This window comes from Rana temporaria, chromosome 6 (genome assembly GCF_905171775.1).
Source record: "Rana temporaria chromosome 6, aRanTem1.1, whole genome shotgun sequence".
In the NCBI taxonomy this organism is placed as follows: domain Eukaryota; kingdom Metazoa; phylum Chordata; class Amphibia; order Anura; family Ranidae; genus Rana; species Rana temporaria.
The window spans coordinates 45,118,315-45,137,671 of record NC_053494.1 but is presented as its reverse complement, the minus strand read 5'-3'; the positions used below and the strand labels follow the sequence as shown (position 1 = coordinate 45,137,671).

The 19,357-nt window shown below is 45.3% G+C and overlaps 1 protein-coding gene across 1 annotated transcript; it reads right to left on the bottom strand.

The window, feature by feature from the left end:
* Positions 1-4,908: 4,908 nt before the first annotated feature.
* LOC120943438 (histone H3.3A) lies at positions 4,909-14,738 on the bottom strand. The gene is made up of 4 exons (XM_040356734.1): positions 14,631-14,738; positions 9,010-9,150; positions 5,858-6,011; positions 4,909-5,776 (listed from the first exon to the last, which is right to left on the bottom strand). Exons 2-4 carry the CDS (start codon positions 9,135-9,137, stop codon positions 5,648-5,650), a joined length of 411 nt encoding a protein of 136 aa, XP_040212668.1. The 5' UTR covers positions 9,138-9,150; positions 14,631-14,738; the 3' UTR covers positions 4,909-5,647.
* Between the last annotated feature and the right edge of the window lie 4,619 nt (positions 14,739-19,357).

The window sequence follows — 19,357 nt, the reverse complement described above, 5'->3', positions numbered from 1 at the left end:
CTGCGTTGATTTAACTGACAATTGTGCAGTCCTGCGCCGATGTACCCAAACAAAATTGACATCCTTTATTTCCCACAAATAGCGCTTTCTGTTGGTGGTATTTCTTCATTAGTTTAGGCCGATATGTATTCTTCTACATATATTTGGTAAAAGAAAAAACGCAATTAGTGTACAGTATATTGATTTGTTCGCACAGAAGTTATAGCATCTACAAAATGGGGGATAGATTTATGGCATCTTTATTATTTTTCTACTAATAATGGCAGTGACCTGTGATTTTCGGCGACTAACATTGCAGTGGACAGATCGGACACTTTTTACACATTTTTGGGACCAGTGACATTTATACAGCAATCTGTGCTATAAAAATGCACTGATTACTGTGTAAACATCACTGGCAGGCAAGGGGTTAAACATGTTCCCTGGGAGGTGTTTCTAACTGGGGGATGGAACTCACCGAAAGGAGAGAGATCTCTGTTCCTAATTACAGCAGATCTGTCTCTCCTCCCATGTCAGAATGGGGGGTCTGTTTACATTGACAGATCCCCATTCTGGCTCTCTGTGAACTGATCGTGGGTGGCCGGCATTGCGGCCATGCACAGGTCCTCTTAAGTTATCATGATATAAAATTATGAATGTGGGGGCCTTTTGGTGGGTGTGTTTTTTGCAGGGGGTACAGCATTTCATTCTTGGTACCAGGCAGCACAATATCTTGGGCCAGCCAAGCAGATGCACTATTAACCCGCAGCACTGGTGTCAGCAGATGCATTTACCTCCAACAGTGTCAGCAGACGCTGTCCAGGATCGGCCCTGCCTGCGGACAATTTGTAACTGGTCCATGTGCCGGTAATTTGAGAGCCCTGCTCTACATGGTCTTAAGAAGAAATTGGGACTTTAAATGAGATGCGTGGCAAATCGTAAATTGGGCTTACCATTTTCAATGCACCTCATTTAGCCCAGGATCACAGATGTGCAAAGTCACCTAATGTGATGTCTGTGCAATGCAAGTTCCGCCATACAGTTGCAGGGACTTTAGCCGCACTAGAATCAGATCACGAGTGTTCTCACCCATGTGATCCGATTCCTGTGCAAGTTCACACTGCAATCTGTGAGCGCCGAGGGAGATGCAATGCTGGTTCCCACTTTGCATATCTGTGAACCTAGGCTTAAATTGCGAACCTCTTATTCAATTGTAATAGGTGTGGAGGCACAAAACTTCTTGCTCTCTACCTCCTCCCATGCTCGGCTCCAGGACCTCTACAATCCTATGGAACTCTTTACCTCAATCTGTCCAATTATCTCCTACTCCATTAGCTTTTAGACCAGACCTGGGCAAACTACGGCCCGGCGGACCTTTTAATCCGGCCCGCTCCCGCGTTAATCACCGCGGCGGGGAACATTAAACAGCGTTCGTTTGAGCAGCTGTTTTCCCCACCACGCATAGACACTCCCCCTTGGACGGATCTGTCCAATCGCGAGCAAGGGGGGGGTCACAGACACTCCCCCTTGGACAGGTCTGTCCATGTGCGGCGGGGAAAACAGCTGTTCAAACGAACGCTGTCTGTAATGTTCCCCGCCGCGGTGATAACAGTAGGCAAGGCCGGGAGGGGTCACTGTGCCCATCACACACAGCCACTTGTGCCAACACATGCAGCCACTGTTTAATCAATAACAATTGATTAAACAGTGGCTGCATGTCCCCAGCCTCTGTCCCCCTCCTGTGCCATGTCCCCAGCCTCTGTCCCCCTCCTGTGCCATGTCCCTAGCCTGTGCCCCCCTCCTGTGCCATGTCCCCAGCCTCTGCCCCCCTCCTGTGCCATGTCCCCAGCCTCTGCCCCCCTCCTGTGCCATGTCCATAACAAGTACTCGTACCAGTTTTCCAACAATGATATTTACTGCTTTTTATAAAGAAATACAATTGATTTTATGCAGTATTGAGTTTAGCCTTTTGGCCCGGCCCTCCAAAATATTTTTAGTTTCTCATGTGGCCCCATCGAAAAAATAATTGCCCACCCCTGTTTTAGACTATCCCCAAAAAAGCCTATGCCAACAACTGTATTTAAATTTTAACCCACTGGTGCCAATATTAAAGCGGGGTTCACCCTAAAACAATAGAACGTTACATCCAGCTGACATCTACAGTATGCTGGATTTTTTTTTACCACTGTACTTACGGTTTTATGCCATTTTCATGGGGCTTCCTGGTTCTCGCTCCCCCGGGGAGTAAGCGTTCCTTAGATTATTGACATTCGGGTAAAGCGCGTCATCGCCTTCCGAAAATATCCGAGGGGGACTCCACTTTACAGCGCCTGCGCCGTCAGCTCTATACAGCAGGCGCCGTAAACAGCCGAGCCCCCTTCGGATATTTTCGAAAGGCGATGACGCGCTTTACCCGCACATCAATAGTCTCCTGGGAGGATCAACACTCACTCCCAGGAGACATTGCGCAGAGCTCCCCGTCAGGGAAAAGGAGCGACACACCCACTCCCCGCAAGGAAGACCCAGAAGTGCGGCTGAATACAGGTAAGTGTACACATTAAAAAAAAGCTACAAGCCTTTATGGCTGGAGATAGGTTAGCGAAAAAGTAAATTTTGAGGGTGAACCTCTGCTTTAAGAAATTAGCCCCCTTCCTCTAATCACACCAGCTTCTCCACCTCTGAGCTGGTGAATCTGGAAGGGAGATATTTCAGTGGAAGAGCTGTGAAATCTCCAGATCTCAGTTTATTAAACTGCCCATTTTGTGAAACAGCCATGTGCTGTGATAAGCGGAGAACCTGTTCTCTGCTTCTTATCTGTTTATCTCAGAGCATTACCGGTTTAATAAACGGTGATCATCATGATCTCGGATTATTAAATGTACACCAATGTTTGTCCTTCCTATGCCTTTCCCTTTAAATTATGGCCTTTTTATTAGCTATTTAACTATAATACCTCCTGCTCTCTAGCCCTCTCATCCCACGATCATCTCCAAGCCTATGAACTCCTTACCCCAACCTATCCATTTTTTTATTAGCTTTTAGATCACCCCTCTTCAGAGAAGCCTATCCTACCCACAGCAATATTTTTGTTTTGCCAGCCTGCAGCAGATTGAGTGGTCTTTAACCACTCACTTCCCATCCTACATATAGCAATATGACAGCTGCAAGGTGGTTCTGCCATCCTGGGTGACATCCTCTGCTTCCTGGTGGTCTAAGGGGTGTGGCAGCAATGTCCACACGTGATTGCTGGTCACAGAACAGGACCATGAAACTGTAAACACAGATTGTGTTCCTTGTATATAGGAACACAGATTAGTATCACTCCCTAGGAAACACATTTGATCTCCTAGTGCCAACCCCTTCCATGCAGTGATATTTCTAGCACTGATAGCTGTATAATTGTTAACGGTCCCAAAAGTGTCCGATCTGTCTGCTGTAGTGTCCGTGCTGGCAAACCAGATCGCCGCCATTACTAGTAAAAAAAAAAAAATGCCATAAAGCAATAACCTATATTGGAGATGCTATAACTTCTGCACAAACCAACCATTGCGATTTTTACCCAATATATGTAATACATATCAGCCTAAACGGAGGGGGGGGGGGGATTCGGGATACTCTAGCAAAAAGTACTGCTTGGTTTATAGCGCAAAAACTGCAGAGGTGATCAAATACCAACAAGAAAGCTCCATTTGAGGGGGGATTAAAAGTACCCTATGGGTACAGTTACATGACTGCAATTGTCAGTGCTGAAAGTTGGCCTGGTCAGGAAGGGGGTGATAATGCCCTGTATTGAAGTGGTTAAATAGTTAAGACCAGGTAGCAGTGCCACCAGATCTGAAGCCAGAAGTGGCTGTGCAACATCAGCACATTGCACCACCCCAGTGGATTTGTGGAAGCCCACATCTTCAGGAAGGGAACATTACACACTCCTGGGCAGCACCCTAGACCCCTCAGTGTACTTGAAGTAGAAATGCTTTAAACAGTGGGTGTAAGAGGAGGGTCATTGCAGCAAGCAATGACCTTACTTTTACTGAAGCATCTAGTGTAAGGGAAGTGCAATTACTGGCATATGATTTTTCTCAGTGTACAACCTTCTGAAGGCAGCATAACCCATGAGCAGTAGTCAAGAGTTTAATGCTCCCTTGATGGAACATAAACCCCATGCAAAGGATTTGACCACATCTTGTGATGGGGTGAGCAAACAAACAGCTTCTGGGCTTGACAGAATTATTCACACTGGTAGTTTCACATCCAGGCTGTGCATATGCACCAAAATGCAACTGCTCATTAAGGAACAGCTGAGAATTAATGGTGTGGTGGTTTACTGTATTGCAAAAAATAAACACATATTACAGCCAATTCCAAACAGTAGAACACTAAACTATGCCTAAAAACAGAATGCAAGCGATTTGCACATCTCATGAAATAAAGTGCCTTTGAAAAGAAATCTGCAGATTGCCTTTTGGGCCACATGCATGTGTAGTCAAGGCCTTGCAGCAGCTCTAGGCAGCTGTCAAACTGGCATTGCCATATTTAGGTTGTATGGGATGCTACAAGTACAGAACATAACATTCAGCCATAAGGGCAAAGATAGAACCCCCTGTCAGATTAGCTCCGGACTACCACCAAAGTGAAAAAAAGGCAACCGGAAAAGGATTTGGGATAGATATTAAAAGGCTGACCAAACATAACACATCAGGAATTTTGAAGCAGTACCCCAAACCCAGACAAATAATCTGCCTTCCAGCACAACTTCAGTATTAGAGTACCATTCTGTATTTAGGCAATAGCAGGTTGGAGTGACAGCATTAGTGTCACGTGAACACATTGAAAAGTCATGTGGAATTTATCACAACCATAAATATGGACTTCATTAAAGTGCTTATTTACACGAGACTGTTCCTATGATTTAACAAGCAAAAGAGAAACTTCAGGTAAGCAGATTTATTATATTTAAAAACTGTTGGAACATTTTTCATGATGGGATAAACATATCAGACACTTATGCACAGATACCAAAGTGTGCATCCATTTTGATTGTTAAAAAAATCATAGCATGCTGTAGAGAATGCACCAAGTTCCAGGTGCACAGCTTACCAGACTACTTGTGTTCAGCTAGCTCCTAGATCTAAATTTAACTGAATTTTGTCCAGACCAAAAACACAAGAATTTAGGAAAACCTATTATGTTTACCCACCAAAAACCCTAGCACCATGTGGCATGTCTAAATGTAATACTACCCATGCTCATTTTTTGTAATTCTTTGCCACTAGTACAAATTGGCCAAAGCTGTAGCAAGCGACTTAAAATCCCCTATGTGGGGAGCTTTGTTTCAACCCAACTTAATCTCAAGACAGCAAGACCATTGAGGTAGTGGAAAGTTTATTTACAATGGAGTTACACTGAAAGATACCAAAGTATGGAGAGAATGGAGCCAAGGCATGCAGACTCTTAATGGGCAGGGCCACAGAAGTAGACTAGCTGCAGATACAAATTTTCTGAAAAACCTGAGGATTAAGGGAATGTCATATAAAATGTGTACTACCAATTTACTGTCAACTACTCTACAGTTAACAAACCCTTTATAAAATAAGGAGACATCACACTTTATGTACATTTGTAAAAAAACAAAAAACTAAGATCAAAAACAGTTTCCAGAAAAAAAAAATTAAGCACGTTCCCCACGGATTCTTCTTGCTAGCTGGATGTCCTTGGGCATAATTGTTACTCGCTTTGCATGAATAGCGCACAGGTTGGTGTCCTCAAAGAGACCCACCAAGTATGCCTCACTTGCTTCCTGAAAAATAAATTTTACCAAATCAGTATAAAGTCAAAAGTCAAACAGATGTTTCACTTAACATGTTTTGTTGGTACACACCTGCAGAGCACCAATAGCTGCACTCTGGAACCTCAGGTCAGTTTTGAAGTCCTGAGCGATTTCCCTCACCAGACGCTGGAATGGAAGCTTGCGGATCAGGAGCTCAGTGGACTTCTGGTATCTCCTAATTTCTCTCAAAGCCACAGTACCAGGCCTGGAAGGAAAAAAAAAAAAAAAAAATTACACAAGATCATTTATACCAGCACATAAAGCAAAGCAAACCAAGCTTGCCATTTTACATATCGCAGCAGCCACCCAACATTAGAGGTTGCTTCTTTCTCCATCCTTACCAACTAGTTGGTACTCTTGCATTTGTCTGCCTCAGTGCTAACAGAAAGGGGCAAACTTATGTTGTACAGATGCCTTGTCCTCAGTGCCCAAGGTTTTAATGCCATGGTGTAACAGACACATGATCTACTCACTAGCTTAAATCTTTGGGCAATTTGTGTCAAAGCAGCATTTTGCCAAGGCACCCCGATTTAAAAACCGACCTACAGTATATATTAACAACATCACAACAGCACTCCAGTTTTAGCCAACTTCATTTTAGTGTAATGTTAGGCAAACATTAAAGTGGTTGTAAACCCTTACAGACCACTTCCCTACAGGCAAGCATAGATTAAGGCTTACCTGTAGGTGCAAGAAATATCTCCTTAACCTACATGGTTAAGGAGATATTTGCAAAGAAGTCTGTACCAATGTCTATGACGCATGCGCACCATCAACAGCACAGGCACACAGAGTGCCGTTAATGAATGGGACTGTGCCATCCGATGGCTTGCATGCGTGGGAGTGGCATCATCGCTGGATCAGCAATACCCAGAAGTCACCCAGGTATCACGGCAGATTTGAGGCATGAGGGTTGCTGCAGGGGCTTTGATCTCAAGTAAGCAATTCATAATGAGTTAGTATGCTATGCATACTAGCTCATTATGCCTCTTGCAGGTTTTTTTAAGCAATACTTTCAGTTAACTTCCTCTTTAAAATCTACGGACAGTCTCAAATCACTGACAAGTACTAAAAATGGGCAGTTAGTAAAAGCACAGCCCCACACAAGTGCCTGAACATCCCTACAGAATCTTGGCATTCTCTACGCTGCCTTAACGCTGATCAGTTTAGAATCAAGCAAAGCTCCCAACAATGACTAGCTAGTGCGATTTCCTTCAAGCCAAACATTCCTATTGGCCCACAGCAGTATGGTAGGGAGGTGTGTTCCTAATTAAACAGAACTTCAATGAGGAACACCAACATTGTGGATGTATACCAACACTACAGTTCTGAATTCCATATCAGAAACCCTCAGTATTAAAATTCTTGAGGCACAACCATATCATTGATTTTAGCAAGTGCCTCACAGTTTGTCATCATGCTGCTCAGCTACCATTTAAAACAAATAGTGTCATGCACGTCAGCAGTACAAAGCCATGACCACAACCAAGTGGGTCCAGATACTGCAACCAACATTAAAAAAAAAATATATGGTTGAGGGGCTCCTGTTACAGCTTTGCGTGCATTACAAGAGGCTGCAATTGCTAGCCTTTCTGAATCTGTCAAACATGTTGCCTGTAACAATGTCAGTCTTTGAGGTCCCTCGGCTCCTCCCTGCATCAACAAAAAACCCTCAGAAGCACTGCCCCCACGCCCCTAGGGGTGTTACCTTGCAGGCGCACTCCTGAGTCCTGTATTCGGTGTCCATAGACACCAACTACAGGACTTGGCCCTATCATTGGAATTGACAGCAGCGTGAGCCAATGGCTGTGCTGCCATTAAGCTATCCGAGAAGCCAGCGGGGCTGATGCCCTGTAAGCATCAGATTTTTTTTTTGGAAAATAAAAATGTTTATTAGTCTCTGTTACAAATATTTGCAAACAGGTAATTCTCCCATTACTAATGTGCGCTAATGAGATGGCATTGATGGGCACTATGGCTGCTACACTGATAATTAGGACACCGTCAGTGGTGATGTTTTCTTTCACACTAGCCAGTTTCTAGCTCGCTCCTCTTCACGCTGTGACATGGTTGTAAACAGTCGGGGAAGAGTGTTAGTGTAAGGTTTCATATCCATAAGGTGAAAAAACACCTGGCAGTCACCACCCTCAAAGTAACCCTCTCGGGAGAGCACGTCTCCTAGGGGGAGATCTAATGTGGGGATGAGCCGCCGAGAAACCCCAGAAGTGGATGTTCGGGCCACTCTGTACAAAACGAGCTGCACAATGGGGAGATAGATAGATAGATAGATAGATAGATATATAATAAATAAAAGAAGCTTTAGTATCACTTTAAGGTTTTTTTTGTCATTCTGGTTTTTTAGGTCTGTCTGGGTCCCCTCTACGAGATATATTCAGCTACCCATCCACCTTTAATTATTTAAACCTGTGAAATGAATCGCCTCAGCTGATCTCAATTAAAATAGATGGGCATATGCATATTGTGTGTGGCTACTTTTACACCGAGGTGTTGGGGGGCATCGGCCATAAAGCGCCACTATTTTTAATGGCGCATTTCGGTTGCGGCTGAAAAGAGGTAAAATTGACCGCAAAGCGCCGGTTTGGCGGTGCATACACCACTCCTACAGCGATGCCAGCGCACTGCTCCAGTGTGAAAGCCCTAGGTGAGAGGAGAGGCCATTTATAGGCGCCATTTTTTAGCGCCTCAGTGTGAAAGCAGCCTGTGTATATATAAAGTGTCATTCCATCAATAAGTTTTTTTTTTTTATCTCTAGTGATTGATTAAATTTAATTCCACTGCAGATGCATCAGATGTTTCTTCATCTTAATGCATCAAGGTAAAAAATGTTAAGCTTTACAACCCCTTTAAAAGCACCAAATTTGATCTCAATGCTTGTCCTGGGACAGAGACCCAAGTACTCAAACCAAACTAGCATTTTCTTTCTGAAGATAGTCAGAAACTTCAGCCTCTTACACCAAGAGATTAGTGAAGATCACAAGAATGGCCACGGATACAAGACGACATTACAACACTTCACTGAAAGGCATGCACTAAAGCACAACATGTGGTTCGCTGTCATATGCACCATTTTTGATGCATAAGGCAGCCTATTCAACTGAATAGGCTGCTTTACGGCAACATGTGACATTAACACATACAACGCAGTGTGATTGTGTCATACATAAAGGCAAAGGTCACATTACCTGTATCTGTGAGGCTTCTTCACACCTCCAGTAGAGGGAGCACTTTTCCTGGCAGCTTTAGTAGCCAGCTGCTTCCTGGGAGCCTTTCCTCCAGTTGACTTACGAGCAGTTTGCTTTGTACGGGCCATTATTCAGCAAAATCTAAAAAAAAAAAAAATTAAAATAAGTTCTGCAGTTCCATAGCTACTCATTAACAGCCATGCAGGTTAGGCAAAAACATATTTAACATGTAAAAACTTAATAAACCTGAACTGAGACATCCGCTAAAAGAACTAACAAATTTCTGCTACTAAATACAAATAACCTTGAGCCCTGGTTCACACTGGGTACGATTTGGAACGATTTGAGATGCGATTTGACATGTCAAATCGCATCTCAAATCGGCGGCATTTGCCGGCACTGTCCTAATCAGTGCGACGCTGCATCTGCGATTTCAAAAAGTAGTTCCTGTACTACTTTTTGCGATTTCGGGCCGCGATTTACATTAAATTGCGGCCGAAATCGCGGTAAAATCGCGCATTTTACCGCGATTTTGAATTCGCAGCAGTTTGAACCTAGGCTAAAACTGGTATTCAGTCTAGCTGCTAAAAGGATTTATTATGTGAAACTGCCCGGTGTTGGCAGTACACTGGAGACCCCAAGCAATGCTCTCAGAAGTGCAACATTCCTGACCATCTGCACAGTGTGCCAATAATACCACTGCTCCTAATATACTGTGCACGTTGGTGCTCTGGGTTCAGTGTGCTACAAGTATAGGACATTGATATAGCTGTAAAGTGGGGGGGGGGGGGACTCATAACTTAGGCACTCTGCCTGTATAGCCCTACTGAAGGTGACATTTAACCCTTTGTTCCATGGACAGCTTGTCTCCTGCAGCCACTTCCTGCATTTTACATCAGTATTTCTCCCAGATTGCTTTCCTGATCCTAACAGTTGATCACACCAATGTGTAGCAACCTTTAAATGGGGACTGAAAAAAAAATGTAGAACATGTGTTTTCACTCTGATGAGAACAATGACCTTTGTGGCAGGATCACCAGGTATTTTCCTAAAACTACAAGTATAAAACATTCTTTAAAATGTGGTTTACATATACTTTACAGCAAACTTGGTCCAATTACTACAACTGTCCACATTTTCACTTTATACATGCAACTACTTTGTGATCCAGCCACAAAGGATCCAGTTGGGAGTGACTAAAGCTGTCCAAATTAAAGTGGAACTGTAGTCAAAAAAAACAAAGTTGTTAGATCACTTGAGGCTGATCTGCCAACAGTCTTAGAGCAGAATTCATCCCTCCTATCCTTTACAGCAAGTAAGCTGCTCTGGTTTGATCAGCAACTGCCATGGTGCTGCACATGTGACTAGTTATGACAACTGTCAAACCATTTGAGGACAAAAGCTAATGTGACAGTTAATCCAAACATTGCAGAAATGTATTTGAAATTGATGGGTTCAGTTTCGCCCTACTGTTCAGGGGCTCTGGGCTTCAGCAAAATGCCCCCCCCCCCAACAAGAACAGGAGCAATGCTGGAGGCAAGGTAGCACAATTGTGGAATGCATGTGCCTTGCTAAACAGCATTTAATAAGTTATGGGTAAAGCTCATGTGATAAGAGTGACAACACAGCCGCAGTGACATGGTAGAGGCAATACCAATAAGCAAATAGACATTAGGAAGCATCACCAGCCGGAGGTACTGATCTATACACATTATTAAAGTGGAGGTCTCACGAAAAAAAAAAAATTAAAAGCCAGCAGCTACAAATACTGCAGCTGCTGACTTTTAATAAATGGACACTTACCTGTCCAGCACACCTGTGATGTCGGCAGCAGAAGATGAGCAATCAGTATTTCTGCTGCCCCCCCCCCGCTTCCATCCTCGGTGAGGGAATCAGGAATTGAAGCCTTGCAGCTTCACTGCCCAGTTGCCTACTGCGCATGCGCGAGTAGTGCAGTGCCTTCCTAGTCGTCCCTGCTGTCTGCTGGGACCAGTGTGTTTCCCAGAAGGCAGCTGGGGGGGACAGGAAGTAGACTGACTCCCGTGGAAGTCTCACTGGAAGTGGGTGCAAATACCTGTATTATACAGGTATCTGCACCCCTCTGGAAGGTGCCAAAGGTGACATCGGAGAAAGGTCTGAAAAGCAGAAGTTCCTTTTTGGGTGGAACTCCACTTTAAGGCTAGTACATGCAATCCAGTGACATCTCAAATGCATGGATGGACAGTAGGTTACACGGATTTAAATGGTAAAGTTGACACCATTACTGTGCATTCCAGTAGTCAAATACAGGTTGGGTTGTCTGCAAGAATTGCACTGGAATATGGCATAATACATCAAACAAAACCACTAGATCACATTAGAGATGAAAAAAGCTGGATACACTGTACAAGTTGTCGTTATTTACCTTGAACTATGTAGTGCAAGGGCATGACTGAACACAAATGGAAAGTTTAGGTCTGACCTCATGGTTTTAGTAAAATCTAAAATAAAGTTGAATATATCCAGCTTAAAACACATGCAGACTGCATGTGTGGGAACAAAAATTGTTTCTGTACAGCTGCACTTTGAACAAGTTGTAGCCTTTATATAAAAAAAAGGCCAGCACTACAAGTCACAGCAACATAAAATAAAACCCCACTGCTGACGCGTTTCGTACTGAAACTAGTGCAAAACGCATCAGTCGGGTTTTATTTTATGTTGCTGTGACTTGTAGTGCTGGCCTTTTTTTTAATAAAGGCTACAACTTGTTCAGAGTGCGGCTGTCCAGAGACAATTTTTGTTCCTGCGTTGCCAAGTGCATTGCCTGCACCTGAGTTATCTGCAACGGAGGATATTCATCTGGGTTCCCACCTGGAGCAGCTACTCCCTTTTCCCAGACTGCATGTGTGGTGTTTACTAGTTAAAGTGGAGGTTCACCCATAAATATAACATTACATCAGTAGTTTAAAAAAAAAATGTCATTAGTCCTTTAAGAAAAATTTTTTTTTTTTTTTTTTTTTTAGATGCCTTTAAAGTGTTGTTGCTAGGCTAGGCTAGTATAGTTAATCTTCCCTCTTCCTGCACCTAGGTGCTTAAAGCGGGGGTTCACCCTTAGAGGGCACTTTTCCCCCTTAGATTCCTGCTCGTTTTTACTAGGGGAATCGGCTATTTATTTTAAAATATGAGCAGTACTTACCCGTTTACGAGATGCATCCTCTCCGTCGCTTCCGGGTATGGGCTTCGGGAATGGGCGTTCCTTCTTGATTGACAGTCTTCCGAGAGGCTTCCGACGGTCACATCCATCGCGTCACGATTTTCCGAAAGAAGCCGAACGTCGGTGCGCAGGCGCAGTATAGAGCCGCACCGACGTTCGGCTTCTTTCGGCTACGAGTGACGCGATGGATGCGACCGTCGGAAGCCTCTCGGAAGGCTGTCAATCAAGAAGGAACGCCCGCTCCCGAAGACCCATACCCGGAAGCGACGGAAGAAGATGCAGCTCGAAAACGGGTAAGTACTGCTCATATTTTAATACAAATAGCCGATTCCCCTAGACCGAACGAGCAGGAAGCTAAGGGGAGAAAAAAAAAAAAAAATTATAAATGGGTGAACTCCCGCTTTAAGCTTGCTAACCTACACCGCACAGACTCCTGGGAATGTAGTGGGTGTAACTTTCCAGGAGTCTGTGCACTCCCCAGTCTCGAAGAATCATGTGACTTGGACAGTACAGGTGCTGAAACCTGATTTGAAACCTATTACACTGCTTGTGCAGCACTGAGCATGTGCGAGATCTGCAAGGCTGAAATCCAGGAAGTCATACAGTCTGGCTTCATGATGCCCACACTTAAGGCCCCAGTCAATTTCTATTTTATAAAGTGTCTAAATGCTGTAACAACCTAACAAAACGGACCTTAGTTTACGGACTAACTTTACTAAAATACATTAAGCTTGTGTATTACAGGGGTATTTATATTTAAAAAGTGAAAATGTGGCCGGAAATCCGCTTTAAGCCAGTATGAGACACTAGGATAGGCAACCTGAGGGCGCTCCAGCTGTTGTGGAACTACATTTCCCATGAGGCATTGCAAGGTTGGCAGTTACAATTACCCCCAGAGGCATGATGGGACTTGTAGTTCTGCAACAGCTGGAGTGCCCCAGGTTGCCTACCCCTGCAATAGTGAAAGGTCTGAGTGATAACAGAGAAAACTTCACCAAGAACATGGTCACATGACCTCAAACCAGAGCATGCAAAGCTGATCTTAGGACTTTAAGAAAGCAGCATGTTGATTGCATGGAATAAGCTTCCAGCAGAGACAGGGAGCCAACATATTGGATTAAACATGCTTGGTGTATCTATGACTGTTCCCTGATTGTGACACCTCATGCTGTTCATGTATAATATGTTAAAATTCCAATAAACATTTAACTCTAAACATGCTTGGGAACACAAGAAAAGTTCTACAAATCAGAACATAAAACAAGGCAGGCTGGGAGGACTACCTAGTCTTTTCTGCCATCACTGTTCCTATATAAATCCACAGCAATATGCAGCTGATGCTGGAGGATGTGGGACTGCAAATCACCAGTTTTGACTTAACGAAAAACGCCACAAACTAAAAAAAACGCGATTGAAATCTGCACACGAGGCTCTAACATCTGCCGTTACGACCTCTCTTGCGTCATCTATTGCACGAAACTCCAAAAACAACGGATTTGCTCCTCATCTACAAGCAGAAAAACTGGAATCTCCCTAAATAAAGTTGCCATCCCGCACACCAGAGTGATGATGATGATGCGATTGGATGACACACCACACAGGAGGGAGGCGGGGATTGTGGGAATGCGGCGCGCGCTGCGCTCAGCGTCTCTCATAGAAGTCAGTGCTCGTGTGCCCCCAGCGGCGGACCGATGTCACTGCACCTTCCACTCACCCGCCATTATGTGATCTCTCTCCAGCCATGAAAAGCAGTAAAATAAACATTTTGAAGTGAAATGGAAGTTCCCGGTGTGCGTGTCCCGGCAGGAATAAAATAGTGCGGCCCGTGCCCGGCCATAGGCGGGGTGTGTTGGCAGTGTGGAGGGGGAGGGGAGATTTCCCAGTCAGGAGGACAGAAATGCGGGATCCGCCATTTGAAAACACAAGAAAGATGTTGTTGTTTTTCGTCCCCTATTCCGGTGTGTGATCCCCGTACAGATCCCGGGGGGCCGGGGCCCCTCATCGTACCGGGGATAACATCAAGGGCCCCCCGCTTCGCCTTCACCGATCCAGGGGCCCCAGACACCATTACAGGTCAGCTTCTCCTCACGTTCACCCTCTTCCCTCTAACGAGGAGACAACATGGCGCCCAGCGAGCTCCGGGAACACGGGAGGGGGGGGGGGAGGGGTGAACTTACCGTCTGACCCCGCGACCGGGACTTACCTAACCGATACCGACAAAATGCCGTAAAAACACCAGCAGAGCACACCAATACCGGAAAATATATTTCAAATAAAAAAAATTACCGGAGGACACCGGAACCGAATTCGGTAACCCTACCGCAAAAATAAAGACGTCACGGCCCTAAATATATGTACTAGAATGAGGAGAGCAAAAACCCATAACCGGAACCGGCGCCAATGGCGCGCCGCCGCAGTGCCCACTTACCGAGCAGCAGTCCCGCGATCGCGATCCAGACGGTCAAACAAGGCGAAAAATAACGTACGCCTGTGCCCGCCACCCGCTCTTATATACCCAGCGCCACGTCACAGCTGACGTCTGCTCTTTGTCTCCTAGCGGAAAGGCAGCCATTGGCCGAGGACACATGAAGCGCTCATGGATTGGATAGTTGGAAGAGTGCGGTGAAACGAGCCTCCCGCCCCCCCCTTTCCCCGCTCTGCCTGTGTGGTGGCTCATAGGGAGCACAATGTGAGATATCACAACAAGGAATGATGTGAGGAGAACGTGTGTGTCAGCCTCACTTATCAATGACTGGAGTTATCACAATAAATACTAGATTATCTATCAGTTCTATGAGAAATAAAAATACCGAGCTAACAGTGTGATATCATTATCCTATTGCTTGTGCATTGCTCACAACTGTCCTTCATTTAAAATAAAAAATAAGTCCTTTTTGAAAATAAAAACTCTTAGGGCCCATTCACACCTCTGTCACCTTTATTTTCACTCTATATTTGGCCCCTTTTAACGTGTGACTCCATAGGGCAGCCTATTCATTTAAATGGGCCACCATACACGCGATAAACAACTCAAAAGAAGCTCCGGGCGGCGAGCATTGTGCGTTTTTTTACTGCACATTTTTCCTAGCCGCATTTGTGGTGCCATTAACAATTAAGACCGTTTTGACACTGAGGCACTTTAGCGCAAAAATAGCGCGTGTAAAACGCCTCTCCTGTCACTCCAATGTGAAAGCCTGAGTGCTTCCACACTGGAGCGGTGTGCTGGCAGGATGTCCAAAAAAACTCCTGCACGCAGCTTCTCTGAGGCGCTTTAGGAGTGGTGTATACACCACTCCTAAAGCGCCCAGGGCAGCGCCTCCAAAGCTGCACTTTTAACCCTTTTTCGCCCTCCCACTCCAAAGCACCTTGTCTCCATGTTGAGGGCATGCGGCCTGGCAGGGGCGTTGCTAGGTGGCAAAAAGACCAGGGGCTTCAGCCCAAAGTCCAAGGCTGGAAACCGAGGGTAGGGGGGAGATGGTGTATGCGATGCGGGCCTTTTTTTGCCTGGGCTGTGAGCTACCTGACGGTGGTGACCTACATACACTGACCTACCTGACCTACCTACACTGACGGTAGTGACCTACATACACTGATGGTAGTTACCTACATACACTGACCTACCTACACTGACGGTAGTGACCTACCTACACTGACCTACCTGACCTACATACACTGAAGGTAGTGGCCTACATACACTGACGGTAGTGACCTACATACACTGATCTACCCACCCTACCTACACTGACCTACCTACACTGACAGTAGTGACCTACATACAGTGACCTACATACACTGACCTACCTGACATACACTGACCTACCTACACTGACTTACCTGACATACACTGACGATAGTGACCTACATACACTGACCTACATACACTGACCTACCTGACATACACTGACCTACCTACACTGACCTACATACACTGACCTACCTACACTGACATTTACATACATTGCCTCTGACCTACCTCGGCTCAGCCGTGGTGTGCGGTGTCACTGCAGGAAGTCAGTCATTCCTTCAGTAGGAGAGGAGAGCGGAGGAGGAGAGGAGAGCCGAGGAGCCTGGAGTGGAGGAGAGCCGAGGACCCTGAAGCCTGAAGAGGAGGAGAGACGAGGAGCCTGTGGGGGGGGGGAGTCGATGAGCCCAGGGGGGACCTGGAGGAGAGCTAAGGAGGAGAGGAGAGCCAAGGAGGGGAGGAGAGGAGAGCTGCCCGAGCGCCGAGCGGGATGTGGCGCGGCGGCCGCATTGTAATTCCCGCCTTCTGGAGCCTGCAGCGCCTATGATGGACGTCACGTTGTCCCGGCATTGGACCAGTGGGACGCCCATCATAGATGTTGCGCAGGCTCCTGAAGGCGGGACCTGCTATGGCACTTGGCCGCACTCAGCCACATTCGGCGGCGTTTGGGATCAGATCTGTCCCATCGCTCGACGCTCACTCGGGGCTGACAATGCAGACCTACCAGCATGAGACTCTGGGCTTTTCGGGTTACATTCGGGGCTCAAGCCCCCCCTAGCCACCCCCTCCCGACGCCCCTGCGGCCTGGTATGGTTCAGGAGGGGAGCGCTCGTTCATTCCCTCCCTTTCCTGACCTGTCGGGCTGTATGCTAGGATAAGGGTCTGGTATGGATTTTGGGGGGACCCCACACTTTAAAAAAAAAAAAACTTTGCCGTGGAGGGGGGTTCCAAAGAGTCTGGTATTTGTGGGGGGGGGGGGGGGGGACACCATTCTATTATTTTCTACATTCAACTGTCAGTGGGGAAGCCCGCTGACAGCTAATGACTCATCGGTTGTTAAGAAGGTGGCGGCCGGCTTCCCGACCCGCTCCTTTTCAACCAGCTATATACAGTGTTTTTAAAGGGAAAAAAACCCTGCAAGACGCATCAAAAATCGCATCACAAACGCAACACTTGGTGAAGTCTATTGCATATAAAACGCAGGAAAAAAAGTCACTGACTCTTTTCAAAAACGCACTGGCTGTAAAATGCATAAATGTGAACGTGTACCATGGTAAATGGACTGTAGTGCGTTTCCGCACACTGCAAAAAGCACTAAAAAACACGTAGGTGTGAACGTAGGGTTATTGTCCCTCATCAAATGACCCTTTTTTAGCTCTGGTATAATTTTTTTTTTTAAATAAATGTAATCTTCAACTGCCAGTGTTGTTGTGTTAGAAATATGTTTTCAGGTGTAGGCCCCCTAACGCGTGCGTTTATTTTTGTACATGCATATATGTGGGGGGGGCCTAAATGTTTTTTTTGGGGGGGGGGGATTTTATGTGTTTGGGTGTAACGCAATTGTCCCTCATTAAATGTCCCTCTTTCAGCTCTGATATAACAGTGTTTTTTTTAAATAAATGTCATATTCAACTGCCAGTGTTGTTTAAATGTTGTTGTGTTAGAAATATGTTTATTGACAATTTTTGACAAAAAAAAATAAAAATGCATTTACCAAAAACTTGTGGCAAAAAATGACCTTTTCAAAAGACTCATCTTGGAGTGTTTGCTTGCTGAAATAAGGTAATTTTTTGGGTGTTTACATTGTCTTGGTGCTCCAGGGCCTCCAGAAATGTGATGGGTAGTCAGAAAATTAGATGCGTAATTCATGCTCCTTGAAATCGTTTAGCTAGATTCAGAAACACTTACGACGGCGTATCACTAGATACGCCGTCGTAAGCCCGAATCCGCGTCGTCGTATCTTTAAGCGTATTCTCAAACTGAGATACGCTTAAATCTTGCTAAGATACGACCAGCATAAGTCTCCTACGCCGTCGTATCTTAGTTGCATATTTACGCTGGCCGCTAGGGGCGTGTACGTGGATTTATGCAGAGAACATGCAAATGAGCAAGATACGCCTATTCATGAACGTACTTGCGCCCGATACGCTGTTTACGTAAGGCGTTTTTCCGGTGTAAAGATAAACCACCAAAAAGATGGCGCAGCCCATGCAAGGTATAGGCAACGGAACAGCCGTCGTATTTTACGTCGTTTGCGTAAGCGTACGTGAATGGGGCTGGGCGTAGGTTACGTTCACGTCGACAGCAAGGAGTATTTGCGACGTGATTCTGAGCATGCACCGTACCAACGGCCCTCATTTAAATGGGGTCAGGGGTATTTACATGGAGCACGCCCCCTACGCCCCACGCCCCCTACCTGCCTAATTTGAATTAGGCGGGGTTACGCCGGCACATTTACACTACGCCGCCGTAACTTAGGACGCAAGTTCTTTGTGAATACAGTACCTGCCTCTCTAAGTTACGGCGGCGTAGGCGTAGTGTATCTGAGATACGCTACGCCTGCACAAACTTAAGCCAGTCTTTCTGAATCTGGCTACTGGATTTTAGGCCCTTCCATGCACCTAGGCCAGGGCTTGACAAATTTGCTTTGAATCTAGTAGCCAGCTAAAAAAGTTAGGAGTCATTTATTTTTTTATTTTTTTTCACAAAGCTTATTTTAAGCCTTCATAGCCTTATGAAGGAGGTCTGGTGCTAGAATTATTGCTCTCATTCCAGCGTAGGCGTGGTAATATGTAACGTGTATCACAACCAACGTTAAAAAACAAAAAAACTAGTGGTGAGTAAATGCCACCAAAAGAATGCTCTAACTCTCTAAAATAATGATAAAAATGTAATTTGGGTACAGCGTTGCATGACTAAGTAATTGCCATTCAAAGTGTGACAGCGCTAAAATCTGAAAATTGGCCTGGGCTGGAAGGAGGTGAAAGTATCTGGTATTGAGGTGGTTAAAAATGTGTCTTGTTTAAATAAAAAAAAAAAAAACATTTCCCCATCTATCAGGGCAGTGTATATCTTTAAATCCTTAAACAAACCGTCACATTCCTGTGCGATTCACATGCAATTCAGTGGGGTGAGATTTAAGCCCATTAATTTTGAATGGTCTCGAATCACACTGCACTGCACCAAAAGAAGTGCATGCGCAACTTTTAGAAACGCACTGCAACCGGATTGCATTATATTTCTGTTTCCTGCACCGTGTTCTGGTGTGAATGGGGCCTTAACCCTACCAACTATGTAACTATGTACAATAATGGAAAAGTAGAGGATAGAAAAGGCCTAGAACGTTTTTAAACAAAGGGTTAATTTACTGTCCTTCATATGGTTGGAGGGCCAGACAATGGGCAGCAGGAGTA